The sequence below is a fragment of the Phacochoerus africanus genome, chromosome 9 (assembly GCF_016906955.1).
Source record: "Phacochoerus africanus isolate WHEZ1 chromosome 9, ROS_Pafr_v1, whole genome shotgun sequence".
NCBI classification, from domain to species: domain Eukaryota; kingdom Metazoa; phylum Chordata; class Mammalia; order Artiodactyla; family Suidae; genus Phacochoerus; species Phacochoerus africanus.
In genome coordinates, this window is record NC_062552.1 from 103,084,906 (window position 1) to 103,112,878 (window position 27,973).

The 27,973-nt window shown below is 45.7% G+C and overlaps 1 protein-coding gene across 2 annotated transcripts; it reads right to left on the reverse strand.

Moving 5' to 3' along the window:
• Positions 1–140: 140 nt before the first annotated feature.
• On the reverse strand, positions 141–27,881 carry VIPAS39 (VPS33B interacting protein, apical-basolateral polarity regulator, spe-39 homolog). Of its 2 annotated transcripts, XM_047795524.1 has the most exons (20): positions 27,752–27,881; positions 23,498–23,590; positions 22,491–22,593; positions 20,001–20,144; positions 18,598–18,636; positions 18,204–18,268; positions 17,418–17,474; positions 13,833–13,925; positions 12,816–12,849; positions 12,209–12,311; positions 10,151–10,178; positions 8,381–8,454; positions 6,576–6,651; positions 6,020–6,154; positions 5,161–5,202; positions 4,778–4,867; positions 3,626–3,712; positions 2,952–3,041; positions 2,154–2,258; positions 141–1,154 (listed from the first exon to the last, which is right to left on the reverse strand). In XM_047795524.1, exons 2-20 carry the CDS (start codon positions 23,588–23,590, stop codon positions 1,134–1,136), a joined length of 1,479 nt encoding a protein of 492 aa, XP_047651480.1. In that variant the 5' UTR covers positions 27,752–27,881; the 3' UTR covers positions 141–1,133. The 2 variants fall into 2 exon arrangements, with proteins under 2 accessions (XP_047651480.1, XP_047651481.1); XM_047795525.1 differs by lacking the exon at positions 20,001–20,144.
• Positions 27,882–27,973: the final 92 nt, after the last annotated feature.

Sequence of the window (27,973 nt, forward strand, 5' to 3'; positions counted from 1 at the left end):
GCCACAAGCACCGCTACTCCACTAGCTGAAATGCGGACAGGCTGCTGAATACAGTTACTGAGGCGGGTTTGTAGTCGTCCCAAGGGATAGCGCAATTATTTCACTGTTCTGCACGAAACAACCGGGAGGGAAAGAAAAGGCACCGGCAAGAAACAGCTTTATTAGGAGTCTAGGCATGTCTGGGAAGGCCAGCTCAGTCACAGAGAAGAAAGGCCAATATGGGCCCAGGGCAGGATATCCTCTTGAAAACCAACCATGAAGCTAAAACCTCCCTCTGAAATGCCTAACAGAAATGCTGCTGAGCTCAGCCCTGGTGAAACTCGGGGAAGCTCCTAGTGAAATAATGAGATTTGTGCATAAAGGGACAGCTCTCCCTAGCACGACTAAAGCAGCGCTGCAGATCAGGTTGGGCTGGGTCAGGGAAGCAGAGGGGAAGGCAAAGGGACGTTCTTACCTCTCACACAAGGCCATCTCGGGGGACAGGTGAGAGGGGAACCCGGATTTTGTACAAAGGGTAGACTGGGGAGCCAAGGGATGCCGGCTGAGCAAACACAAGGTCTTGTGGGCAGTCTGCCAGGCTGCAGAGGACTCTGTACAGTCTGGCGTGAGGGCGCCTCCAACAGGTCCTGGCAACACTGGCAGCACTTCCTGAGGCCCCTTAGGAGAGCGAGAGCCATCTGATTCTGTTCTGATCTGAGCAGGAGTGCCAATGTCCAGCACCAAGTCCAGGGTCATAATTAACTAAGGGGAATGGAGTGGCCACCCTATGACACCTGTACCTCTTAGTCTAGGAGACTTCTTTTCAGGAGCAGTCACGTTCCTCAGACCAAAAGGGATGTGGCCCAATATGGGCCCAATCCGGAAGTTATTCCCACCTTCACGTGAGCACCAGGGGGAGAGTCTCTCTCATGATAAGGCAGAGCTTTAGATCCTGGCCCGTATATGATGGCTCCTGGAGAGAAGATCATCTGACACAGTCGGTGCCCAGGTTTCAGTCCCCAGAGTAGCAGGCACTGGGTGCTGATGGCGGGCCCAGATGACATGAAGCTGTAACTCTCCCTCAGAAGAGTGCTCTCCACGTTCACAGGCAGGAAAGGAAGAAATGAGGCAGGTTTCAAGGGGGCTGATGCAACCTAATTCTTCCATCGAATTTGCTGAGGAAAGAACAAACAGTGATCAGTTTTCAGTGATCCCTTCAGAGGGGGTTCAATAAAACAAGGCCTGGAGCTAGGGAATATCAGGAAGAGAAGGATGGAGGGGGGAAGGCTGAGAAAACAGTGTGTGTGGGGGAGTTCATCTACTCAGAGATAAAGTAAATACCCATTCTGTATCTGTCAAACCGGATGTAGGGCATTTATTCTGCTTCTGCCCTCCTCAGGACCAAGAATTACTAGCATTAGCTTCTGGTAGGTTCCAACAGGGAGCTAAGCTCCATGTTAACACAATTTCATGCTATGAGAGATGAGTCCGCTGTGGTCCCCAAATAACTAAACTCTCCTTCACCACTTCTTTTTTCCAACAGGTAGGTCACATCCAGCCCCAGGAAACGATACAGTTTGGACTTCCTGAATCTGGAACACCTGCTCCGACACTGCCAGAAGTTAGTCCGTCCTACCTATCAGGTTTTTTTTTTCTTTTTTCTTTTTGTCTTTTTTGTCCTTTTAGGGCCGCACCTGCACCATATGGAGGTTCCCAGGCTAGGGGTCAAATCAGAGCTGTTGCTGCCAGCTTACGCCGGAGCCACAGCCAACGCCAGATCCGAGCTGCTTCTGCAACCTACACCACAGCTCACGGCAACACTGGATCCTTAACCCACTGAGCGAGGCCAGGGATCAAACCTGAAACCTCATGATTCCTAGTCGGATTCGTTTCCACTGCACCACCATGGAATCTCCTACCTGCCAGGTTCAAGGAGGATCAGAGCATGAGTGTCAGCCAACGTCCCCAGATTACCCTGACACCATCCCGCCTCTCAGAAGTCACTTCTGCTGTCCTAACCAATGCTTCTGACCCTGTAGGCCCACGGGAGACCCTCAACGAGAGGTCTACGGGCCTGGCTGACGGCCATCCTGTCCAGGCCTCGGGAATCTTTACTCGATACTGCTCTGTGAACTGTCTACTGACACTGTGGGAGGGTAAGCGCAGCTGCCCACCGAGCTGTTGAGAACGGCATCAATCTTCTCCTCCTCTGCAGAGCCTTTATCCACTTTGCTCCTGTACGCGAGCAACTGCTGGCGATCCTTCAGGTCCCGGCAAGTCTGTCACGGAAACAGACAACAATAAAACCCCCCAATCAGCCTTCTCTAGAAGAGCCTTTTTCCCGTCACTCCCACTTTTTTTTTTTTTTTTTTCATCTTTTCACCATTTCTGGGCAGCTCCCTCGGCATATGGAGGTTCCCAGGCTAGGGGTCGAATTGGAGCTGTAGCCACCGGCCTACGCCAGAGCCACAGCAACTCGGGATCTGAGCCGCATCTGCAACCTACACCACAGCTCATGGCCAACACTGGATCCTTAATCCACTGAGCAAGGCCAGGGACCGAACCCACAACCTTGTGGTTCCTAGTCGGATTCGTTAACCACTGAGCCACGACGGGAACTCCTGTCACTCCCACTTTGAGCCAAGGTTCCAGGAGAAGCCAGAAAGCTACAGTGGGATGACAGTGGGGTCAAGCACCCACCGGACTTCATGCTGGAGAGAAGTCTACAGAGCCAGCGTGGCTTGATTCAGTTCTGTGAATTCCCTGAGTGCAACAAATGTGTAAAGCAGAGCGGAAACCAGTCAGAGGGCTGGGAAAATCATCTAGAAGCGCTGGTCTCCAAACTACCTCTTGCCAGGCCCTTTTGCCCACTGAGTTGAAAGTGACAGAATATTCTCTGGGACCTGAGAATATCACAATCCCTCACTCTCCACTGAGGCCCAACTCAGAGTTCTCACTTCTCAGGGACTCACATCAATGACGACATCATGACACTTGAACTTGGTGGCTAAGTTCAACTTTGTGTCCACATCTTCCACCAGATTGACATACTCCTGTAATATCTGTGAAGAGAAGTACTTCTGATTAGTGATTCCCAGACCCATTAACCCAGAGCTCTGAAAGGTGGGAAAAAAGTCCTACAGAAGCACAAGAGTCAGAATCTGCTGTCTACAGCTCCCATGGTCAGCCCCAGGACTAGCTCTGCAGTGGGAAATGACGTGGACTCTATGCGGTACTTACTCCCACGCACACCCCCGCCCCCAGGAAAGAAGGGAAGGGCCCATTCCTCCTTCTCCCGGAGCTAGATACCCGTGTCCACAACAGGTTGACCTGGACTGACCCAGTCCTGTGCCCCTTGCTCCCTGATGTCCTTTCTCAGGGAGTTCTCCTTTTGCATCATTTGAAGAGAATGTCAGGACGCCACAGGCTGAACACCGGAGATACCCCTCAGAGAGGGCGGCCTGGGACTACTTCTAAAGGGCAAAGGAGAACTCCTTCCCCTGACTTTTCTCCGTCAAAGTGCAGCCCAGCCATTATGTTGTCTTTAAGATCAGTGCAGGTCAAGTCTCTCATTGCTTAGCAAGAAGAGGCTAAAAGTTAGGTCTCCTAGAAGATCCTGTACCCAGCTCTCTCTAGGAGCCATTACCTGGACAGGAGCGCTGTTCTTGTGCAAAATTTCCACAACCCGATGGAAGCCAATGGGTGCTCTCTTCTTGGTGTAGCCCAGCCAGTTCTGAAACAGGAGGACAGGGCAGCCGTGGATAGGCCGGACATACTCAATGCACTCTGAGCTGGTCTCCTTATGCTTTACGGTCAGACCAGAAAAGCACGGAAGTAAGCGTGGATGGATGGGGGGTCGGGGAGAGAGAACTGAAGAGGGATGAGCGTCTCAGAGAAGTCGAGGCACTCAGGAGGGTGGAAAAGAGTCAGAGGTAGGAAATGCGCTCTTAGATCAATAGGCACGAAGGCAAAAGAAGTCTGTGAAGTAGGGCTAAAGGAAATAAGCCATCTACTCTAGAATTCTCATACCATGAACTTCTCTGGGTAGAATCAGCCTGCCCTTTACGTCTTCTTACTTATATACATGTTTACTTGCAAATTTGTGAGGACAGGTCTAGAAAGCCACCTGCCAAATTTTTTGCAGCACGTGCCTGGAGGAGGGGACTGAGAAAGGAGCAGGCAGACAATGGAGGAGGAAGGTCACTCCTTCCTCTCTCTTACTTTTCACACTGTGTCTGACCTTGACACACACAGGTACTGGTTTGGTGTTTAATGTAGCTAGTTAAGTAACTAACAAAGAGGAAAAATTTAAAAATCCACAAACCCATAGTGGAAAAATGGGTATTTGAATTATAAAGATATAGAGACATGACAGTTAAAGGAATGCAAGATCCTTGACTGGATCCTGAGAGCAAATAAAAAAATTTTTAAAAACCCAAAACAGCTCTAAAGAGCTAATTTATGTGTACAATGACATTACTGTATTAATGTTAAATTTCTTGAGAGTGGTAATATTGTGGTTACAACTGAAATAAATGCTTAAGGAATGTCACGTTCTATACCTACACACAGAAGAGAAAGCAGATATGGCAAAAATGTTAACACATCGCTGAAGTAGGTCAAGACTACTAGCGTTCATAATGCTATTCTTTCAGCCTTTCTTTAGGTTTGAAACTCTGAAAAGTAAAAAGGTGAAGAAAAAATGTCAGCCAATAACTAGAACCCGAGACTCCGAGGAGGCAGGGGCTGATAGCCAGTCGGAGGCCTTGGCAGCGAGGCACAGCCTCAGGGCACCCACCTTTGTGGTGAAGAGGGCGTCGACATCATGCCAGGCCCGAAGCTTGGCGCGAGCAGCCAGGGCTGTCAGCACATACTGTTTGTCTGGGATCTAGAAAACAGAGGCCAGGGGAAGGAGAAATGCATCAGGGGAGGTGCTTAAGAATTCTGGAAAAGACAGGCAAAAGGATGCCCTGGTGGTGATTCTACGCCTTAAAACCCGTCCATCTCGCAGGCTGCTAAGCCCCTGCTGCGCGGCAGGCCACGCGGTTCAAGCCACTCCCACTTCCCAGCGCCTGGCTCCTTTCTCCCTTTAACCTTGAAGGTCAGAGTTCCTGAGCAACCTCCGCTCCGTGCAGTTACCCTGACACCACTTTTACCAAACACTGACAAACCTGTATCTACCTTAAAGGTCTTCTTCAGGTTGACCGGACTGCTGAATGTCCCCTGGGATGGAAGCAGAGAAGGAATTTTAGTGTTACTCACTTTCTCAATCACTACCAATCTCCCGCTTCCCTTTCCACTCCCCGGATAGTCTACATTTCACTCTGCAACCATTTAAACCCAGCGTTAGTTTAAGAGAAGAGCGCCACTGGGTCTAACTGGATATCATCAGAATCCAGCTTACGAGGACTGCATGAGGAGTTCCTGTTGTGGCTCAGCAGTAATGAACCCGACTAGTATCCAAGAGAGGATGCAGGTTCAATCCCTGGCCTCGCTCAGTGGATCTGGCATTGCCGTGAGCTGTGGTGTAGGTCTCGGATCCTACATTGCTGTGGCTGTGGCTGGCAGCTGCAGCTTCGATTTCACCCCTGGCCTGGGAACCTCCATACCCTGCAGGTGTGGCCTAAAAAGCAAAAAAAAAAAAAAAAAGGACTGAATTAATAGGGATGGTGTGATTTCCAATTTGATGCTAATCCCGTGATTATTAAATTCACACCTCTTCAAACACATTTCCTCAACCACCCACAAATACCTAACACCTTGCTGCCCTTCTCTACACTGCCAATCCCTCTGAATCACAGACCTTTGAACAGAGACTGCTGCGGACCAGCGCTGAGGCAGAACATGCTCTGCCGCATGCCAGCCCTGACAAACCTCCTCCCCTCTTGGCTCTCCCCTGCCGAGAACCAGGAAGGCTTCCCAGGACTGCCGAGAACTACACGCACCCTGTTAATAGACTATGTTGAAATACTGCCTGTGGACTGTGCTCCTCCCGTGCAGTGACAGCGTGTGGGGTCTGTCTGTCACACTCTGCCCGTACCTCAGCCTCCGTGTAGTGGTAGAAGCAGGAGTAGAAGAGCGTCGTCACTAACGGCATGTTGAGGATGGACGCTTTGCGGGGGTGCTTCCGGAAGATCTCCGTCTGTCCTGCTGACTCCAGATGACGATCATTTGCCTGTGGTGGAGGAAGCCCACTGCTCATGGAGTAGAGGCAGGAGGGAAGTCTTTAATACTACCGCACTGGGTTCCTACGCCAGGAAGGAGGGGAGGAAGAGAAGAAGGAAGTGCCTAGGGTTGCCCAGGGGAGCTTAAAGCCCACACCAGGATGACAGGTCCAGTTGGATGGAGGAGGACCAGAGCAGCAGCGCTGAAGCGCAGTTTGAAGATGACGAGGGAATACTTCCAGATCAACAGCAAGTGAGAGGAAACGGATGCGTGAGGACAATGGAGGGAAGACTACCATGTAGAGAGAGAGAAAATGAAAGGCTCTTAGGAAATGAAAATGTGCAGAATGTGGGCAGAAGCCTCCTAGATGCTGAATGGCACGGAACACAGGCATTGAAGCAGAAAGCAGAGAGACTACGGAGGAGTCTAACCTCGATGATGATCTGACGTTCCAGCAGCGTGTAATGGTCTTGTATGTGTGCAGAGTCTTCTGCTGAAAACGGCAAACTGGGAGAGGGCCTGAAGGTTAGTACCTCATCCTTTACCCAAACAGGAGACAGACCCACCTAAACCAAATCACCACTCTAAGCATAAGAGGCTCATGGGCTTCCCAAATCTGATCTCAGTTCACCTTTAGGGCATCCCCGAAAGGCAGAGAGAGAAGGCAGAAAATAGAGGAGACCTTTGGCTGGGATTTGGTACTTCAGGTTTTGCCAACTGGAGGGGGATTCTGAAAGTCCATGAATATACAGTCACTAGTGATTCTGCTGAGGAATGAATTAGAATCCCCTCATGGTGGGAGCTGGGATGTTTGATAAACAAGTCACACAGCTTGTGAGTGAGCCTGGCCCATCAGCCACATCTCAGTGAACCCCAGTGGTCATGTACTTGCTTAATGTCAAGGCTTAACTCTCCTTAAGGCGCACTTAACATTTGTTAGCCATTCTGGGGGGGCCACGCACACAGCATGCAGAAGTTCGCAGGCCAGGGATTGAACCCACACCATAAGAGGAACCAGAGCCACGGCAGTGACAACACTGGATTTTTAACTAGCTGAGCCACTGGAGAACACCCGTTAGCCATTTTTTAATGCAGAGTAATACAGTAAAATCAAAGCACACAGCATGGTGGTATGTTTGTATATTGGTAAAGAGCTCAAAGCTCTACAAAGTCAAGAGTCCCATCGTCAACACTACACTCTATTTTTATACATGAAGAAGTTGAGGGACAAACAGTGTCTTGCCTAAAAGTCACATGGTAAGTCAAGGCCAGGAATTGAGGCCAGATTCTAAACTCCCAGTTCACAGGTCTTCCTCTAGAAGTGCCGCCTCATTCCCCTACTCCACTCACTCCAGGAAGAATTCTGAAAGTCAATCATACTATCCCACATAAGTATGCACCCTAGTCAATTTTTAGAAGAGATAAAAGGAGACAGCAAAAGGTTCCAGTTAGTTTGCTATTCTAAGATTTCTCTTCATTTACCAGAGGCCATACAACATAGCTCAGTAGCTGATAATGTTAAAATTAAGGACTGCATTGACATAAACAAACTTCTAAATGAGGAACCTGGAGGTCATGTCACATAAGGAATGACAAACAATGGTCATCACTGAACCTGGAGTTGAGGTCTGATGGGTAGACGCCACACCCATCTTGAAAGGTACTGGGAAGTAGGTTTCAGCAATTTCTATTAATGAAGGATGTCTGACAGTAAAGTAAGCTACTTCCTAGAGCAGTGTGTGCCCCCGGCACTGGAAGAATAATATGTGAGGCTGCTTTTCACAGGGACTTATTTATGCTCTGGATGAAAGCCGTACAGAATCAGTTGTTCTTAAACTGTGGTTTCAAGGACCCATAACATTGAAAATAATATTAAGGTAATGTTCTGACTTTTTTTTATGTTAATATAAAGTCATACAAAAAAAGCACAGCCCATTTTTCTACCAAAAAGCAGGTGGAGGAAGAGAGGGGAAAAAAATTCCAGAATAAAAGGCGGTCTTTCAAATTAAATAAATTTACCTTTAGGAGAAAACACTCTACATTGCCCTTATTTTTCTCAATTTACCACCAGTCAATGAAAACTCTCTGGGGACTAGTGCCTGGGACCAGGGCAGGAGACAGCCTTTAATGTTATCGGCCTTTCCCTACAAACACTTATCCATAGTCCACCCTTTTCAGTTTCTGCATTACCCTGTACAAGGGTATTTATACTTAAAAACCTTTCTCCCCCACTCACCCAATGCAGGTCTTAAGAAATTCTTTTCGTTTCTCAGGGTCCTGAATGTTCAAGTGTTCTCGATAATGGGATAGCTACAAAAACCAGAGAAAGGCTTTGAGCTATTTCTTTTTCTTCAAAAGACAAGCTCTGTTAAGTAGATTTTCCATGCTTGAAAACTAAATTCTTCATTATCAGAGACTCCTCAGGGGTGGGGGGGAGGGTTTGGAAAACTCCAAATTTATATACAACAGCATGCATGATGAATCACTTTCAATTCAAACATACACAGAGAGTGAAGAAAACAAGAAAAGGAGTTCCCGTCATGGCTCAGCGGAAATAAATCTGCCTAGCATCCATGAGGACACAGGTTCGACCCCTAGCCTTGCTCAGTGGGTTAAGGTTCCAGCGTTGCCATGAGGTGTGTGGTGTAGATCGAAGATGAGGCCCAGATCCTGCATTGCTGTGGCTGTGGCTGTGGCTGGCAGCTGGAGCTCCGATTCGAACCCTAGCCTGGGAACGTCCGTATGTCATGGGTGGGGCCCTAAAAAGACAAAAGACCAAAAAGAATAGGAAAAGTTTTAGATAAAAATGAGTTACCCCAAAAACATTTATTTCCACTAATCAAACTTCGAAATAACAAACTTTATAAGAATGTTATCTGAAAAAAATTCCTTATAGTTTTGAATCTATGGAGATTAAAAACATAAAAAGTTTTTCAAAATGATTACTAAAAATTCCTAATCGTTTTGAATAAATTAAGATAAAAGGTTTTTGAGATTTTTCCCATGCCTTGAAATATTGAGTACAAGCTCCTTTTATAAAATGTTACTGAAAAACATTTTCCTGAATTATATCCTGTTGTGCAAAGGTTAAAAATATATCACCACCGACATGTGGAACAGCAGCTAAAAGAGCAATCCTGACATTGACGGCACTCAGAAATTCTTACCCCCGCAATATAATGTCAAACCTTTTAAATGGATCACTGAAATTTTAATAATACAAACTACATACATTTTTGATAAAATCTCAGATTTATTTTGTATTCCAGGAGTCTGGTGAAAACCTACTCAAAATCAATTTTAACACTTAGGGAGCTCTCAGCCAAAATGTGTACTGGCTGCAGCACCAGAAGCTTGACCTATCTTCCTTCTTGACCTATATCTGATTTCTTATTCCTGTTTGCTTTCCACATTGTCTTTAGGATTAGAAGCCAAAATCCCAAAGCTCCTACAAACCATGAATTGAAAACAACTAAAAATTAAAAGACAAATTTTAGGAGTTCCAGTTGTGACTCAGTGGTAACAAACCCAACTAGTATCCATAAAGATGTGAGTTTGATCCCTGGGCTTGCTCAGTGGGTTAAGGATCTGGCGTTGCCGTGAGCTGTGGTGTAGGTTGCAGACACAGTTAGGATCCCATATGCCTGTGGCTGTGCTGGGCAGCTGCAGCTCCCATTCAACCCCTAGCCTGGGAACTTCCATGTGCCACAGGTGCAACCCTAAGAAAAAGCAAAAAAAAAAGGACAAATGCCAAATTGACCATGCCAGTTTTCTTCAGTTATTTTTTTAAAAATTATTCACAAACCCAATCAAAAGAGCACATAAAAAGAAACAAAACAGTACACTGTTTTGACTAAGTTTTCAGGCTTCCCAGATGCCTCTCTCCTCTGGATATAATCAATACCAAGGGAAAGGTAACATCCAATCAGTGTGGGATTTCAGAGGCTGAGTTTGGGCTTGGATGTCTGCTGAAAAGGTCCCCAACTGAAACAAAGACCACACTTACCGCGAGCTCTTCTGTCCTATCTAGGAACCTGAGAAGAAGCAGAAGGGGGCAGGGCATTTTCATCTATTAATGTGTGACAGTACAATCTCACAAAACAGGACGACCACTCTAGGGAAACATAATTCGAACTCATCAGCCTCCATACACAAGATAAGTCCTTCTCCTCTTAAAAGTTCTACCACCAGTAGCCTCCTGAGAACACATGGTGGATCAGGCATCAGCAGTGTCCAATCCCTCTACCTGAGTGAAAAGCAAGGACAAGGAGACATGGCAGGGCACTAGCAACTGTAACATTAACAGGTCTGATAGAAAGGCTCAGCGCTTCTGCCAAACAGCCCACAGTAGTCTCCTGGGTTATTTTTAAAAGATGAAAACTTGGAGTTCTTGTGCTGGCACAGAGGTAACGACCCGACTAGTAACTATGAGGATGTGGGTTCGACCCCTGGCCTTGCAGAGTGGGTTAAGGATCCGGCATTGCCGTGAGCTACGTACAGTGTAGGTAGCAGATATGACTCAGATCTGGAGTTGCTGTGGCCGTGGCGTAGGCTGGCACTATAGCTCTGATTTGACCCCTACCCTGGGAACCTCCATGTGCCGCGGGTGCAGCTCTAAAAAGACAAAAAAACCCACAAACAAAAAAACAATGAAAATGCTTCTCTGTCAGTACAATCTTGGAAACAGATTGTCCTCTGTTGTTTTCATGTTCAGCAAACAATGTGTTCTGTCTTTCCCCAAAGGTGGCAAGGCCTTGGAGAACAAGGACTTTTGTCTTCTGATTCTGTCTTATTTTGAATGGACCACTAAAATTAACATCACTACTTTGGTCCAGAGGTGATGCTTAATAAAGCCTTGTTGATTGGGAGAGAGGGAGAGAGGAAGGAAGGAAGAAGGGAGGGAATGAGGGAGGGGTGTGGGCCCCGACCAGGTAACCTGCTTTCCCCACCTTAGTCTTTGGGGCAGCTAACCACTGTGCTGGAGATGCTGGGTAAATGGAGTTACCCTGACCCACAGGTCAGCCTAAACAGAGGTTCCAATTGAAGAAAGGACATAATATACATACATTTTAATCTAAGAGTGGAAAAGAGTCCCTATTGACTAAAGTGAGATAGGAAAGGAAATCAGGATGGAAGACAGCCATCCCACTCTCCAAAACTTCACCAACCCCAGCCTCCAGCGGATATGCCCACCTCTGTCCTCTCTACCTATTAGAATCCTACCTAGTCTCATAGGCCCAGCTCAGTTCCTGACCACTTCCACAGGCCCTCTTCAGATATTCTGACTGAAAATTATATTTGCTTCTTCTGTTCTTCCACTGTGTTTCTCTCTGGCATCACCGGGTACCAAGTAATAAAAGATACCTTTATCCTAGGCCTTTTGTAAAGAAGTACTTAGTAAATACTAAAACTACAGACGAGGCATTATGCCAAGTGCTTTACACACATTTTAAAAATTTTCTTTCTTTTCCTCTTTTCAGGGCTGCACCCATAGCATATGGAAGTTCCCAGGCTAAGGGTCGAATCGGAGCTGTAGCCGCCAGCCACAGCCACAGCCAGAGCCAAGCCAGATCTGAGCTGCGTCTATGACCTACACCACAGCGCACGGCAATCTTGACCTACTGAATGAGGCCAAGGATCTGACCCAAGTCTTCATGGACACTGGTTGGGTTTGTTACTGCTGAGCCACAACAGGAACTTCCAATACACATTTTTTTTTTTAATGTTCATAATGACCTATAGGGTAGATATCTCCATTTTTACAGATGTGAAAACTGAGGCTTGGAAAGGTTAGGTAACTTGCTCCGAGTCACTCTATGAACTAAGCAGTGGGGTCAATATTCAGTGCAGATGCTTGACTCCAGACCCTGGCTCGTAACCACCTGCTACACGGTCACCTTACCACAGGCTGTGGTGCAGTCTGAGTTATCCATCACCTTTCAATATCTCGTCTAATAAGCCTTTCCAGAAAAAAGAGAGTGTCTTCTCTTTCTTCGTATTATCGCCCAGAGTGCTTTGAACAAAGTATTTAACAAACTTCATAGACCAGGTGATCAGTTCTTACCTAAAGAGGTCTAAGAGCAGCTTTTGATCCCCTATCTCCTTAAGGAAGTGAATGAGATGTCTCAGGGCAACCTGTCGCACCTCCAGCTCTCGGAAGAGGATCTCTGGCAGGCAAGAAGGAGGAGTTAGGTGGGCAAAGATTAGAGCCTATTACTCAACGGGACACTGGTCTCCCTACTCACACATTCCAAACATTATCTCCTCAAAGTCCATGAGAGGCTGGAATGGTTTCCATGGTGCCCATCCCTCTGGCTCAATCCACCAGCAGCAGACTCCTCGGTCCAGGGCAGCACTTAGCCTCTGTGTCAGCTTTCAGTTCGCACCAACCCAAACAGCAGCACCGAGCTGGACACTCACTTCCTCAAACCAACACAGCCACCCAACTGCCCAGTCCATGGAGGGGCTTTGTAGTTACTGCAGTTATCAGCCTAAAGGATGAACACCTGCCCCTCAGGGTTGTGAGGTGTACTCAGAAGTCTCAGGTCACCCCAGCTGTCCCAGAAGCAGACCTCATGCTGGTGAATTCTGGTATGAAAGCCACAGTGCCATTCTCCCTTCAAAGGTAGCAGACACTGTACCGACTGGAGATGTCCCCAAACTACACTCACCTTTGCTCAGTGTCCTCTTCAGGAAGATCAGAACCTAGAGGAAAAGAGAACCAAATGAATTAGCCTGCGTAACCTTCCAAACACAAAGCCCTGCCTGAGCACCTGATGTCTAGGAATAAACTCAGCAATTCATTAGGAATCTCCGCAGGTCCAGACAACGGTCTCTCTTTGTGATGGAAGGACCAGCGATGCACATCTGGAAGTGGGATCTCAGTTCCCACAACCAAGGATTAAACCTGGTCCTGGGAGTCCACATACCTGTGCCCCTACTGGCGAGAGCTGCCTTCTCCCTCCCTCTGTGAGAGCCTACTCCCACATCTCTCATCTCGCAGATTATTTCTTTTTTTTTGTCTTTTGTTGTTGTTATTGTTGTTGTTGTTGTTGTTGCTATTTCTTGGGCCACTCCCGAGGCATATGGAGGTTCCCAGGCTAGGGGTTGAATCGGAACTGTAGCCACCGGCCTACGCTAGAGCCACAGCAACTCGGGATCCGAGCCGAGTCTGTGACCTACACCACAGCTCACGGCAACGCCGGATCGTCAACCCACTAAGCAAGGGCAGAGAGCGAACCCGCAACCTCATGGTTCCTAGTCGGATTCGTTAACCACTGCGCCACGATGGGAACTCCTCGCAGATTATTTCTAAGAACAGAGAGTAGCCAACCTACTGCCTCTGGGTCGTAATCAAGAGCACAATACACAACGTATGTCCTGCTAAGTGAGCCTTAGAACGTGGACTTTTGAGAACCCTCTACTTCAAGAAGGAAATCCAGGGAGTTCCCTGGTGGTCCAGGGGTGAGGATTCATTGCTTTCACCACTGCGGCCCAGGTTTAATTCCTGGTCGAGGAACTGAGAACCCACTTCAAGATGTTGCCTGCCGTGGAAAAAAAAAAAAAAGAAAGAAAGAAAGAAAGAAAAATCCAGGGTTTTACTTGCCATTTAACCTAAAATGTTAAAGTCTATCCTGACTGGACTTTCACAAACTAATGTAGCTAATTAAATAAAAGCCACAACTCACTGCAGTAATGACGTTTCCATCATGCATGCTGACTGCTTCTTCCAGAAGTTGTAGCTTGTCCTGTAAGGAGCGGAATCTTTCCAGTGAGCAGACCTGGCAGAGTAAGAACAGAATTGGTATGTAAGGAAGAAGACCATTTCCTATATTCCTTTGTCACTGGACACTGAAGAATGGGTGAGAATGAACAGAAATGTCCTCAAGGAGAACCTCTCTCTTCTCACCCTCTGGTCCCAGCACTCGTTATGCCCTAGAAGATGCTAATGTCCTGAGGAGGTCTTGCCAAAGTCAACAGGCAGAAAGATGGCATGTTCTCTTTTTAGTGAGGCATAACGGACACAGAATAAAATCTACCCTCCTGACGTGTACAATTCAGTGGGTTTTGACAAGTATGTAACCCCATGTAACTACTACCACAGTCCAGACGCACAGCATGCACAATACCCCAAAAAGCTCCCCCGTCCACTCTGACGTCCACACCCTTCACCCGGCCCCAGTCCCTAGCAACCACTCATCTGTTTCCAGTCACTCAAGTTTTGTCTTTTCTAAAATTTCAGCAAAACAGAATCATACAGTATGTACTGTTTTGCATCTGGCTTCTTTCACTCAGTGTTTCTGAGGGAGGTCCCTGGTGGCCTAGCAGTTAAGGATCTGGCATTGTCACGGCTGTGGTCCAGGTCCCTGATGTGGCGAGAGCTCAATCCCTGGGCTGGGATCTTCCGAGTAGGACAGCATGGCCAAAAATAATAACAACAATGTTTCTGGGAGAAATTTCTGTTGCGGTGAGTATTAGTAGTTTGTTCCTATTTACCAGTGAGTAGTGTTCCTTGGTATGGGCATACTAAAATTTATTTACCCATTTACTTACTGACGGATATTTGGGTTATTTCTACTTCAGGGGCCATCATAAATAAAGCTGCTATGAACAGTTGTGTACTAGTCTTTGCAGGGACATATGTTTTCATTTCTCCTGGACTGTAAATGTCTAGTAGTGAAACTAAATATGTTTAATTTTGTAAGAAACTGCTAGACTATTTTCCAAAGTAGTTTTACCATTTTCCCTTCCTGCTTGCAGCGTATGAGTTCCAGCTCCTCCACGTCCTCCTAATGCTTGGTATGATTAGTACTTTTAACTTGAACCATTATTACGGCTATACAGTGGTTATGGCAGTTTTAATTAACATTTTCTTGATAACTGATAACACTGAGCCTCCTTTCAAGTGCTTATTGGCTATTCACGTATCTTTTTTGTGAGATAACTGGTCAAATCTTGAGCCAAATTTTTAGTTGGGTTAACTTATTATTGAAGATACCTTTTTTTGGCCACCCACAGCACATGGAGTTCCTGGGCCAGGGATCAGATCTGAGCTGCAGCTGTGGCAACACTGGATCCTTAACCCACTGTGCCAGGCTGGTGATCAAAACTGTGCTGCAGAGATGCCACTAATCTCACTGCACAATAATGGGAACGCCTCATTATTTTTTATGTACATATTCTGGATAAATCTTTCTTTCTTTCTTTCTTTTTTTTTTTTTTTTGCCATACCCACAGCATGTGGAAGATCCAGGCCAGGAACTGAACCCATGCCACCCCAGTGACCCAAGCCACTGCACTGACAATGCAGGATGCCCAAACTGCTGTGCCACAAGCGAACTCCTGAATAAAACCCTTTATATATATGTTTTGCAAATATTTTTTCTCAGCTCTGGTCTTTTCATGTTTTAAACAGTGTTTTCAAAGAACAAAAGGTTTTGATTTCAGTAAAGCCCATTTTACGAATTTTTCCTTTTTTGGGAGGGGCACCCCATGGCATACAGAGCTCCTGGGCCAAGGATCAAAGATCCAAGCAGCAGCTGTGAACTAAGATGCAGCTGCGGCAGCACCAGATCCTTAACCCACTGTGCTGGGCCAGGGATCAAACCCGCATCCCAACACTCTCCAGATGCTGCTGATCCTGTTGTGCCATAGCAGGAGCTCCCGAATCTTTCCTTTTTTATGTGATGGGTTTTGTGTGCTTAGGTAATAAGTCTTTGCCTAACCCAAGATCACAAAGATTGTCACCTGAATTTTCTTATAGTTTTGGTGCTTACTTTACATTTAGGTTTATGATTCAGGGTGGCACATTAATTATTATGTCGCCCATTCTTCCAAAACTGACCTATAGATTCAGGACAATCACAAAATCCCGCAGCCCTTCTGTAGACACTGACAAGCTGATACTAAAATCTACATGAAAATACAAAGGATCTACAACAGCCAAAATAATTTGGAAGAGAAGAGTAAGGTTGAAGAATTTATATTACCCGACTTCGAGTCACTACGAAGCTACAACAATCAAGGCCTTGGTAATGGCAGGAGGACAGACAAATAAATCAATGAACTGGAATAAAGAATCCAAAAATATGAGTTCCTAGAGTTGCCACTGTGGCTCAGCGGAAACAAATCTGACTAGTATCCATGAAGATGCAGGTTCAATCCCTGGCCTCACTCAGTGGGTTAAGGATCCAGCATTGCCGTGAGCTGTGGTATAGGTTGCAGGCATGACTTGGATATGGCATTACTGTAGCTGTGGTGTAGGCCAGCAGCTGTAGCTCTGATTCGACCCCTAGCCTGAGCACCTCCATATGCCAAGGGTGTGGCCCTAAAAAGCAAAAAGCAAAACAAAAACAAAAATAGGAGTTCCTGCTGTGGCACAGTGGGTTAAGACTCTGACTGCAGCAGCTCGGGGTGCTGCTGAGGTGCCAATTCAATATTTGGCCCAGTGTAGTGGGTTAAAGATCTGGCATTGCCATAGCGGGATTTGCTGTTAACACAGCTGTGGTGTAGACCGCAACTTTGGCTCAGATCTGATCCCTGGACTGATCCTCATATGGTCTGAACTCCATCTACCATAGGGTGTACAAAAAGAAAAAACAATTAATAAATACAGGAGCTGGCATTGCTGCTGTGGCTCAGATTCAATCCCTGGCCTAGGAACTTCCATATGCCCCAGGCGTGGCAAAAAAAAAAAAGAACCCAAAAATAGATTTATACATATATGGTCAACTTGGTTTTGACAAAGGCACCAAAACAATTCAATGAGGAAAGGATAGTCTTTTCAACAAATAGTTCTGGAGTAAATGGAGAACTATATGGGAAAAAATGAACTTTTAATCTTGACCTCACATCATATACAAAAGTAACTCACAATGGTTCACAGACCTAAATGAAAAGATTGCCCTCACTTTTCCCCCCCTTTTTCGGCTGCACCCACAGCATACGGAAGTTCCCTCGCCAGGGATCAAATCTGCAAGCCCAGATCCTTAACCCACTATACCAGGTTTAACTCACTGCGCCACAGAGGGAAACTCCACGCTCTCACTCTTAAAGACACCATTTTTCCTGCACATCCATCACTCTTGTCCCACTGCCCTATCAAAGCAACACTAAACCCTGGAGAATCAGTAATTTTGCTGCTAAAGTGCCATCTTAGTGGACTGATCTTCCTCCTGAAAACCACTTCATTTAACAAACAGAACTGAAGAGAAAGGTCAAGCTGCCCAGCTTCCAAAAAAATCCTACAAGAATTCTCTCCCCAGTGGCCTTACCTTGCCCTTCCGGAGGCGTCGCACTGTGTCACTGGGGCTCCAGTCATTGCTGTAATCCTAGAATATTAGCAACGTATGAATTCCCGCAAGTTAAGGGACCAGAATTATCAGCGTGTCAGTTCCTCGCCTCAAAGTCTCAGTCCTAGTCCCTAAAGGGGAAATGTTTTGTGGAAGGAAATGGATGGGAAAAAAAATAAAGAACTGAGATGGTCTTGCTCTGAGTTTCTTAGGGAACTAGAACAAGAGACCATACAGGCAGGAGTTGGATCAAAAAGGGAATGGATCAACCGACAAAACCAGCAACTCTATACATAAGTGGTTTGGGATTTCAAGCCCTAAATGCAATTTTAGGGCTCTAATTAATGACTTTGCTGACAAAAGGAAAGAAAGAGACAGGCTCCTTTTTTGGGACCGTATGATATAGTTTCTTCTTCTGAATCAAGCTGCTTTTTTATATGCTTTAAGGGAATATGAGCTCCACCGAGCTTCCAGACCACAGGGATGATCAAAAGTTTCAAAATACAACCTTAAAAAGGCAGCATAATGGGTAAGAAAAGTATGCCAGGACTGAATTAGAAAACAGAGATTTTGAGTCCAAATTCTACCATTCAACTAGCTGTGAGACACCAGGCAAGCCATGATGTTTTGAAATCCAGTTTTCTTATCTATAAAAGGGGTTTAAAATAACCTGTTCAAAGAGTTGGGAAAATCAAGCAAGATAACATACGTCAAAGCACATCAAATTGTGTAATGTGTCATATCATATTAGTGTAAGATATAACTCACCCTATACTCCCCCTTGGGTCTCCCCAACTCTGGAGCATAGCTCTTGGCAGGTGTGTCTGACAGAGCTGAAAAAGAATAGGCAATTGGTTCAGGATGACGTCTTCTTGCTATTCCTTCCCTCTACCACTTCCTTCTCAAACACACTTTTTTTTGGACTTGTGGGCTCCCAAGGCATCTTTATGGCCCAGAGTAGATCTCAGCTCCTCCCCAAAGACAGCACCCCTAGAAGTTACCCCTTGCCCCTGTAGCCAGAATGTTCTCAACTTCCTTATTCAGCAATAGAAAATGTCTCTGATAATGATGAGAGATTCAGGAGAAATTTCATCATTTGTCATCTGTCCCCCAGATCAGTAACATCTCCCTTGGTAATCAAGAGAAGAGGGTCAATGCCTACCATCAGAGAGGGACTGGAAACTTCCAGGTCTAGTTCTTCCTAAAGGTAAAAAAACACATAAGGTCAACAGTTCAAGTCAGAGCCATTCAGATTTATTTAAGGACGCAGTGTATATAGAACATTTTTAGGCAATATGGGAACTTAAGGTTTAAAAAACCTTTACTGGAGTTCCCGTCATTGCGCATTGGAAACTGACTATGAACAATGAGGTTGTGGGTTTGATCCCTGGCCTTGCTCAGTGGGTTAAGGATCGGGCGTTACCATGAGGTGTAGTGTAGGTGGCAGATGTGGCTCAGATTCTGCGTGGCTGTGGCATAGGCTGGCAGCTGCAGCTCCAATTGGAGCCCTAGCTTGGGAACCTCCATATGCCTTGAGTGTGGCCCCAAAAAGCAAAAAAAAAAAAAATCTTTTATTCAACTTCGGAAAGTTGAGATGCCCTCCCCCAATACACACACACCAAAAACATGGAGGAACATTTTTTAAGACTGTGGTAAAATATACATAACATAAACTGGACCACTGTTAAGTGTACAGGCAACGGTACTGAGTACATTCACACTGTATGATCACCACTGTCCATCTCCAGAACTTTCCCATCTTCCCAAACTGAGACTCCGTATTCATTAAACAATAACTCCCGCTCCTCCTTACCCTCACCCCCTGGAAACCACTACCGTATTTTCCAACTCTATGAATCTGACTGTTCCAGGTGTCTCCGAGAAATGGAATCAAGGCGGTATTTGTCCTTGAATGTCTGGCTTCACTCACTTAGCATAACAACCTCCAGGTTCATCCACGTTGGAGCATGTATCAGATTTTCAATTCTTTTTAAGACTAAATACTATTCTGTTGCATAAACACGCCACATTTTATTTTTTCATCTGTCAGTGAACATTTGGGTTGTTTCCATATTTGACTATTCTGAAAAAAGCTATTATGAACACTGGTGCATTAACACCTGTTTAAATATCTGCTTTGAATTCGTTTTGAATATATGTAGAAGTGCACTGCTAGATCATGTAGTTCCATGTTTAATTTTTTGAGGAACTGCTGAACTGTCTTCCACGGGGCCTGTACCATTTTGCATTCCCACCAGCAGTGCACAGGGACTCTCAACAGAAATGCACAGGGGGAGGGAGGAATTTGGAGCTAGGCATATTTTTTCAGTGTCTGTCACAGGGTTAATGCCAATTTCCTTCATCATGTTCTAGAAACCCAATCCAGTCCCTCTGAGTTTTGCTCATTTCTCCCCTCCTAATCGCAAACTGCCAACTCCAAAGATTCTTATCCTTCAATAACCTTTTTCCTACAAAGTAAATAAAAATTATAGCCTCAGTGGTTTTTTGAAGAGAAAAAAAAAAAAAAAGGAAAGAACTCCCTGCGCTTTAACCATCACTCTTTACCTCTGAAAAAGCTGCTCAGGGAGTAGGTAGAAGCAGGTTTGGGGAGCGGTGTATAGGAGGAGAAGCTGTTTCGGCTCTTTAGCTGTTCACGCTCATGGTTTGACACACTATTACCAGCAGTCTCTTTGATGGACCATGAGATACCTGCAAGATAGTATGACCTAGATCAGTCATTCGCACCCAAAATAATGCTTTGACGTCCAGCAGTCAAATAAATTCTAAAAGCTTTTCATTGGAGGCCCTGGTTCCTTGTCGACATGGTCTTTAAAAATTGGGGCAGAGAGAAAGGGAGTTCCCGTCGTGGTGCAGTGGTTAATGAATCTGACTGGGAACCAAAAGGTTGTGGGTTCGATCCCTGGCCTTGCTCAGTGTGTTAAGGATGCGGCGTTGCTGTGAGCTGAGGTGTAGGTCGCAGACGAGGCTCAGATCCTGCATTGCTGTGGCTCTGGTGTAGACCGGTGGCTACAGCTCCGATTAGACCCCTAGCCTGGGAACCTCCATATGCTGTGGGTGCAGCCCTAGAAAAGGCAAAAAGACAAAAAAAAAAAATTGGGGCAGAGATAAAGGACAGAATCAAAGAGACTGATCAAAAAAAAAGGGGGCGAAGGAAATGAATAAACACACCACAGAAAAGGAAATACAAGTTGCTATTAAACTTATGAAAAACGCTCAACCTCACTCTTAATAAGAGAATTACACAAATGAAAAGTACACTGAGGTACCACTGGCCCCTTATAAGATTGGCAAAGATCCAGAAGTTTGATAATACCCTGTGCTGCCAAGGCTGTAGGGAAATAGGAGCACTCTGGCATTGCCAGTGGGAGTGCGAATTGGTGCACCCCCCACCCCCCGCCCCGTGGAAGGCAGTATCTATCCACTACAGACGAAAATACATACCTCTGCCAGGAATTCCACTCTAGGAATTGATCTTTCAGATACTCTTATTATGGGCAAAAATAGGAGGTTACTGACAGCAATATAAACACAGAAGATTAAACACAATCTAAAGATTATCAACAGTAGACTGGGTAAATACGATAAATCAATACAGTGTACACTATGCTGCTATGTAAAAAAAGAGGCAAAATGAGAAAGCTCTTTATGATACGGAAAGACCTCCAAGCCATGCTGTCAAATCAAAGAGCAGGGCATAAAGTTTGCTACCCCTGGTATAAAAAAAAAAGGAGTTAGAATATATATTTCGTTTCTTTCTTTCCTTCTTTTATTTATTTATTTATTTATTTTTGCTTTTTAGGGCTGCACCCGCGGCCATGTGGAGGTTCTCAGGCTAGGGGTTGCATTGGAGCTACAGCTGCCAGCCTACACCACAGCCACAGCAACGCAGGATCCAAGCCTCATCTGCGACCTCCTAGCCAAGTCAGCTCACGGCAACGCTGGATCCTTAACCCACTGAGGGAGGCCAGGGATCAAACCCGCAACCTCATGGTTCCTAGTCGGATTTGTTACCGCTGCTCCACGATGGGAACTCCTAGGATATATATTTCTTTTTTCTTTTTTTTTGTCTTTTTACCTTTTCTAGGGCCGCTTCCCACGGCATAGGGAGGTTCCCAGGCTAGGGGTCTAATCAAGAGCTGTAGCCACCGGCCTACGCCAGAGCCACAGCAAAGCGGGATCCAAGCTGCGTCTGGAACTTACACCATAGCTCATGGCAACGCCAGATCCTTAACCCACTGAGCAAGGCCAGGGATCAAACCCACAATCTCATGGTTCCTAGTCAGATTCGTTAACCACGGAGCCACGACTGGAACTCCCAAGGAAATATATTTCTAAATGCATTCCCCAACGCAAAAAGAATCATTAGATGAATACAAGGAAGTAAACAATAGCAGTCGTTTTTTGGGAGGGCAAGGCCTGAGAACCGAGTAGATGCATGACTGTGTGGGAGAGAAACTATTCACTATATGCCTTAAATACTCTTCAATTTTTAAATCATGTGACAGTATTTCCTATTAAAAAAAAAAAAAACTTAAAGAAACATACTTAAAAATCAGATGGCCTCTGCGAAGGTGTTAAAGTGGCATTATAAAAGAGCAGAGCAGTGAGACTTGGTGGCTAAGGAAGTCAGTTCTGCCAGCCAGTTACAAGCATTTAAGTCACCAGTTCCCAAATATGACCGCACATCAGAAGCATCTGCAGTCCTTATATAAATTGAGACACCCCCCCCCACCCTACCCCCCAAAACTACTGAAGCAGAGTCCCCGGAGTGAAGGCTAGAAATCTATTCTTAACAAGCACCTCAAATAAATCTGAAACAGCCAGCCAAGCATTAGCCCTAGGACAGCAGGCCTAGATAGCCGTGTGAAAACCACTGCTTATTTCCCCAAGTATCTTCTCCTGGGCTCAACTTCCAGATGTATCCTCATCTGAAAATAGTTCAACCTCATTCCCTTTCCTAACGAGTATCGAGGAGCCTTTATTAGAGGTATGAAGCCTGAGTATGAATCCCTTCTCAGGGCCTCCTCTACTTACTTCCCACAGGTTCCCCGCTCCAGCTGACTCTTTCCAGGTCGTCGTCATCGTCATCGTCCACGAAGTCTCGAAGGCTATTCACCGCCCGCTTGGATTCCTTCAACTGCAGACAGACAGAAGGCAGGGCACTCAGGCAGTCACCACTCCTCACCTCTCTCTCTGACAGCCAAGGGGCTGAGGAACTGGGACTTGAAGATGGCCAACACTGGTACTCGGCAATGCAAAGCCTAGCCTGCTGGATACCGGCCACGAAAACTACTTCTCAACCAACATTGGCGTCCAGAAGCAAAAGGTTAGGAGAAATCAAAGCTGCTTCTGAATTCTTTTTTTTTTTTTTTGTCTTTTTGCTATTTCTTTGGGCCGCTCCCACGGCATATGGAGGTTCCCAGGCGAGGGGTCTAATCGGAGCTGTAGCCCCTGGTCGACGCCAGAGCCACAGCAACGCGGGATCCGAGCTGCGTCTGCAACCTACACCACAGCTCACGGCAACGCCGGATCGTTAACCCACTGAGCAAGGGCAGGGACCGAACCCGCAACCTCATGGTTCCTAGTCGGATTCGTTAACCACTGCGCCATGGCGGGAACTCCAGCTGCTTCTGAATTCTAACCGTATTACTCGCATTGAGTTGCTCTGTAAACCTGAGTTCACCCATCTCTCCAAAAATGAATTTGTTTCCCTATTTGCAAAACAGACACAATAAAGACAAAATTTCCAATCCCATTCATTCCTCAAAAAAATAATACATGATATCACAAAATAAGAGACTCGGGGTTCTTGAAAGAAAGGACTCATATTAAGAATGTAAAGGAAGGAAGAAGGGCAGAGAGTTGGTTTTTCAATCCCTCTCTCTCAGGGTTCTTCTCCATGAAGATTTTTCTAAAGATCTGACCGAAACACTTCTGAGCCTAATGGAAACATGGTCAAAAACCAGATTACCAAGGATGCAAGGGGAAGGGTGCACCATGTGAGAGGGTGCTACCTTCAGCAACTGCTTGTGGAAACCTACCTGTGAGAGCTCATCATCTTCATCATCAAAGGTGAAAGCCTTGAACTTGGAGCTATTCCAATACTCCTCCTCATCACCCTTTGTCCGATTCATCTGCAGTGAGGTGAAGAGAGATATATGTCCCTTTCTGGATTCTCCCAAAAAGAGCCCCCAAAGCTTAAGTTTCCTAAGACTACAAACTCCCCCAGTAATCAGAGATGTGTGAAAATAGCTGGTAAACACTGAACATGGCATATAAAATCAGATTTGGGGGTCTCCAGCTGATCAAATCTTACTTTCAATCTTCTAATTACCCACAAATAGTCATTCATTCCTAGAGCTGTTACTTTGTTCACCCACTCACTCAAGTGTTATAAGGGACATTTAAAAAGTGAAAAACAACAAGTTCCTATTGTGGCTCAGCAGTAATGAACCCTTCTAGTATGAGGATGAGGGTTCAACCTCTGGCCTCGCTCAGTGGGTTAAGGATCCGGCATTGCCGGGAGCTGTGGTGTAGTTTGAAGACGTGGCTTGGATTCTGTGTTACTGTGGCTGTGGTGTAGGCCAGCAGCTGTAGCTCCTATTCAACCCCTGGCCTGGGAATTTCCATATGCCACAGGTACAGACTTATAAAGCAAAAAAAAAAAAAAAAAAAAAGGTGAAAAAACATAGTCCCTCTCGGAAGGACTCTACAACAGAGCTGGCGTATTCAGCATAGGTATGTTTAAAGGTAATAGAACAAAGGAGGCAAGTGCTAAAAAAAAAAAAAAAGCATCATGAGCCTTGCTGAATACACAAGATCAATCAAAGCATAAACAGAACAGATAATAACTGCATTCATGGACTCAACATATATCTATTAACTGCCATCTCTGAGGCACTGCTGTAAGCCCTGGGAATACTACAGTGAATAAAACTGACAAATATCTTGCCCTCATGTCGTTCAATGCCTAAAAGCAAGCAAGTAATTAAAGGAAGCTGAATTATCCTGTTTATGTTGTCAAATCATGATTAATTTATTAACAAATATTGTCCACAATTTGGGAAATGAGGACATGGCCACAAAATGAAGTATATAAAGAATTAGTCGACAAAAAAAAAGAAAAAAAAAGAATTAGTCTGAAGTTCCTGCTGTAGCTCAGTGGTAAGGAGCCTGACAGAGATCCGGGTTCGATGAGATTTTGGGTTCGATCTCTGGCCTCGCTCAGTGGGTTAAGGATCCAGCGTTGCTGTGAGTTGTGCTGTAAGTGACGTGACTCAGATATGGTATTACTGTGGCTGTGGAGTAGGCTGGCAGCTGTAGCTCCTGTTCTACCCCTAGCAGGGAACTTCCATATGCCATGCACCTGCGGCCCTAAAAGGCAAAAAAAAAAAAAAAATTAGTCAAATCACCACCAGTCCCTCTCCTAACCACTCTAAAATTAATTTCACCCTGAAAGTTTGGCCTTAGAATTACAAACTAAAGTATCAATGACAACTGGATTAGAGTGAAAACTGATGTAAGCCAAGAACTAGATACCAAAACTGGAGTTCCCGTCGTGGCGCAGTGGTTAACGAATCCGACTAGGAACCATGAGGTTGCGGGTTCGGTCCCTGCCCTTGCTCAGTGGGTTAACGATCCGGCGTTGCCGTGAGCTGTGGTGTAGGTTGCAGACGTGGCTCGGATCCTGCGTTGCTGTGGCTCTGGCGTAAGCCGGTGGCTACAGCTCCGATTCAACCCCTAGCCTGGGAACCTCCATATGCTGCCGGAGCAGCCCAAGAAATAGCAACAACAACAAAAAAGACAAAAAAATAAATAAATAGATAGATACCAAAACTCCCACAGCACCAAAAATAACTCCAAAGGCTACGAAGTGTCCAATTCTAAAGGCTTGATTTGCTTGTTCTTTTCTTTCAATAGCACCTTTCTCAACAGAAGTTTAAGGAACATTCATCTGGGCAGCCCCACTGAGGCTCCCAACGGCCCTTAACATACTCTGCTCTCACTTCGAGTTCAGGGGATCTAGGGACGGCAAAGGTAAGAATGAGAATTTTTAACTATCTGACCCTTTTCCATGAGGACATCACTAATTGATTTCTACTGAACCTGGATGTGTCTTAAAAATTCTTTTGTCGGAGTTCCCATTGTGGCTCAGCAGGTTAAGAACCCAACATAGTGTCTGTGAGGATGAGGGTTCGATCCCTCCACCTTGCTCAGTGGGTTAAGGATCTGGTGTAGCCACAAACTGCAGTGTAGGTTGCAGATGCAGCTCGGATCTGGCATGGCTGTGGCTGTGGCTGTGGTAGAAGACTGGAAGATGACAGCTGCATTTCTGATTCTACCCCTAGCCTGGGAACTTCCATATGCCGCAGGTATGGCCCTAAAAAGACAAAAAAAAAAAAAATTCTTTTGTGTATTTAATCCAGGGAGTCAAAACCAAATAAAAAGCTGGCAAACACAATGAAATCATCCCTTTTATTGGGACAAGCATAGGTTTTGTAGTCAAGCAGACCTGAACTCAAATCTTGGCCTCTCCACTTCTAGCAAACAGGTAAATAATTTTACTTCTAAGACTTGGAGAAAATGATATCCCAGCTCACAGAACTGCAGTGAGGAATAAATAGGACTCAAGAAACACCTAACAAGGTGCCTAGTATAAACACTATTAGGACTTCCCAGTATAGTATATCTTCTGCCATCTTTCTATCTCAGCCATCTGTGAAATGGGCATAACAATAGAAACCACCTGTCATGGCGCAGTGGAAACAAATCCCACTAGGAACCATGAAGTTTCGGGTTTGATCCCTGGCTTCGCTCAGTGGGTTAAGGATATGGCATTGCCATGAGCTGTGGTGTAGGCTGCAGACACGGCTCGGATCTGGTTGGCATTGTTCTGGCTCTGGTATAGGCTGGAAGCAACAGCTCCGATTCGACCCCTAGCCTGGGAACCTCCACATGTCGCAGGTGTGGCCCTAAAAGGACAAAAAGGAAAAAAAAAAAGAAAGAAACCACCTTGTAAGACTGATGTGAGGCTTAAACCAGTTTAAACACATAAGGCACTTTAGTACCTGACACAAAATTAATGTTCAATATTTTTATTATTAATAAGTCAATTGAAAGACTTATTAATGTCAAAGCTAGAAAGAAAATCTTTCTAAGCATTCCTAAAGTTAAAAAAAAATATTATTTGACACGAAACTTCTAAGTGCCCATCCCAAACACTGAAGGTGTGTATACAGGATGTGAATGTCTCTGGTAGAGATGCCACTTTATAGAGCACTTTGTAATCCTCAGAACAACCCTTTCAGGGAGGCCTGGCAGACTCCATTTCACTGATGAGGGAAATGAGGCACAAAAGGATTAAGCATCAAAAGTATTAAGCTAATTGCTTCTATAATCCAGGTTTTCTCTCTCCTAGATCATTTCCACTTTGATTTGCATGGTCCTTTTTATCACTCTAGGGGAAACGACGGCAGGTCCTTACTATGCTACAGAAAATAAATATCTGTAAGTGTCTACGAATAAGCACAGAATATGTCTAACAAATCCAATAATCCACCAGAGGACTTCTGGAGTCTTTTTTAACCATGCAATGGCGATGAACACGTGACACTAGTTTGTACTTCCAGCATCAAATCAGAACCAAGATCTACTCAGTAAGTAAAAAGACAATCATTTAATCGTTCTAGAATTTATAAAACCACCAGGTGCAATTTTAAGAGTGACTATGAAAGGTGCTTCCGCACGACTTAAAATACTTCAGGGCTTGTCCTTGTCACTTGTTTACTGAGAACCCACAATACTGGATAGTAGATCCGAGGGGAGAACAGGAACACGATAAGGAAAAGAAAACGGACACCCCCAAAATATCTACAACCAACACGCTCCCTGCCTCAGAACACCCCAGAAGCCAGCTATTGAGAAGTCATATTCGGATTCATTTAACATCTTCCGAGCCAGGCCTACAAAGGTGCGGCTATGAACTGAGACGAGGAAATGTGGCTTAAACTAGGAAGACTCCACGGGCCAAGTCCAGGAAACACGGATCTACAGAAGCGGCCAGAGCCCAGGAGAACCCTGGTGGGGCAGAAGTTCATTCAAAATCACCTGTCCGGGCTCACTCGCAGCCCCAACACCGAGTGTACACTGGCTCCCAACCCAGGGGTCAGGGGGACTGAAACAAGAGTCAGGCCTGGGAGGTCTGGGGACGCCTCAAAGAATAGGGGGGAAGATATGGATGCGGAGAAGCTGAACTCAGCCAGATACGTGGCCCAAGGGGTTTGGGACACCCTCACCTCTTCCACACCGAGCCCTCCCTCTCAGGTCAGCGCCAGACTCTTCCGCCGCTGGACCAGCCTTTCTACACAATCTTTGCGACATAGAAAAGGGGCGGAAGGGGATAGTCTCGGGGAGAGGCGGGAGGAGGTGTCGCAGAGGGGGAGGAACCATGAGTCAAAAAGGAAGCCACATCGCATCCTGGAAGTTGTAGTTCTTGCCGCCTCGATCATCCGACGCTG

Coding starts and splice junctions, on each gene's coding strand:
- VIPAS39 (XM_047795524.1), bottom strand. CDS start 23,590: ATGAATCGGACAAAGGGTGATGAGGAGGAGTATTGGAATAGCTCCAAG. Junction 12,850..13,832: donor ATGGAAACGTCATTACTGCA/GTGAGTTGTGGC, acceptor CTTTTCCTCTAG/GTTCTGATCTTCCTGAAGAG. Junction 3,042..3,625: donor AGAACAGCGCTCCTGTCCAG/GTAATGGCTCCT, acceptor TTCTCTTCACAG/ATATTACAGGAGTATGTCAA.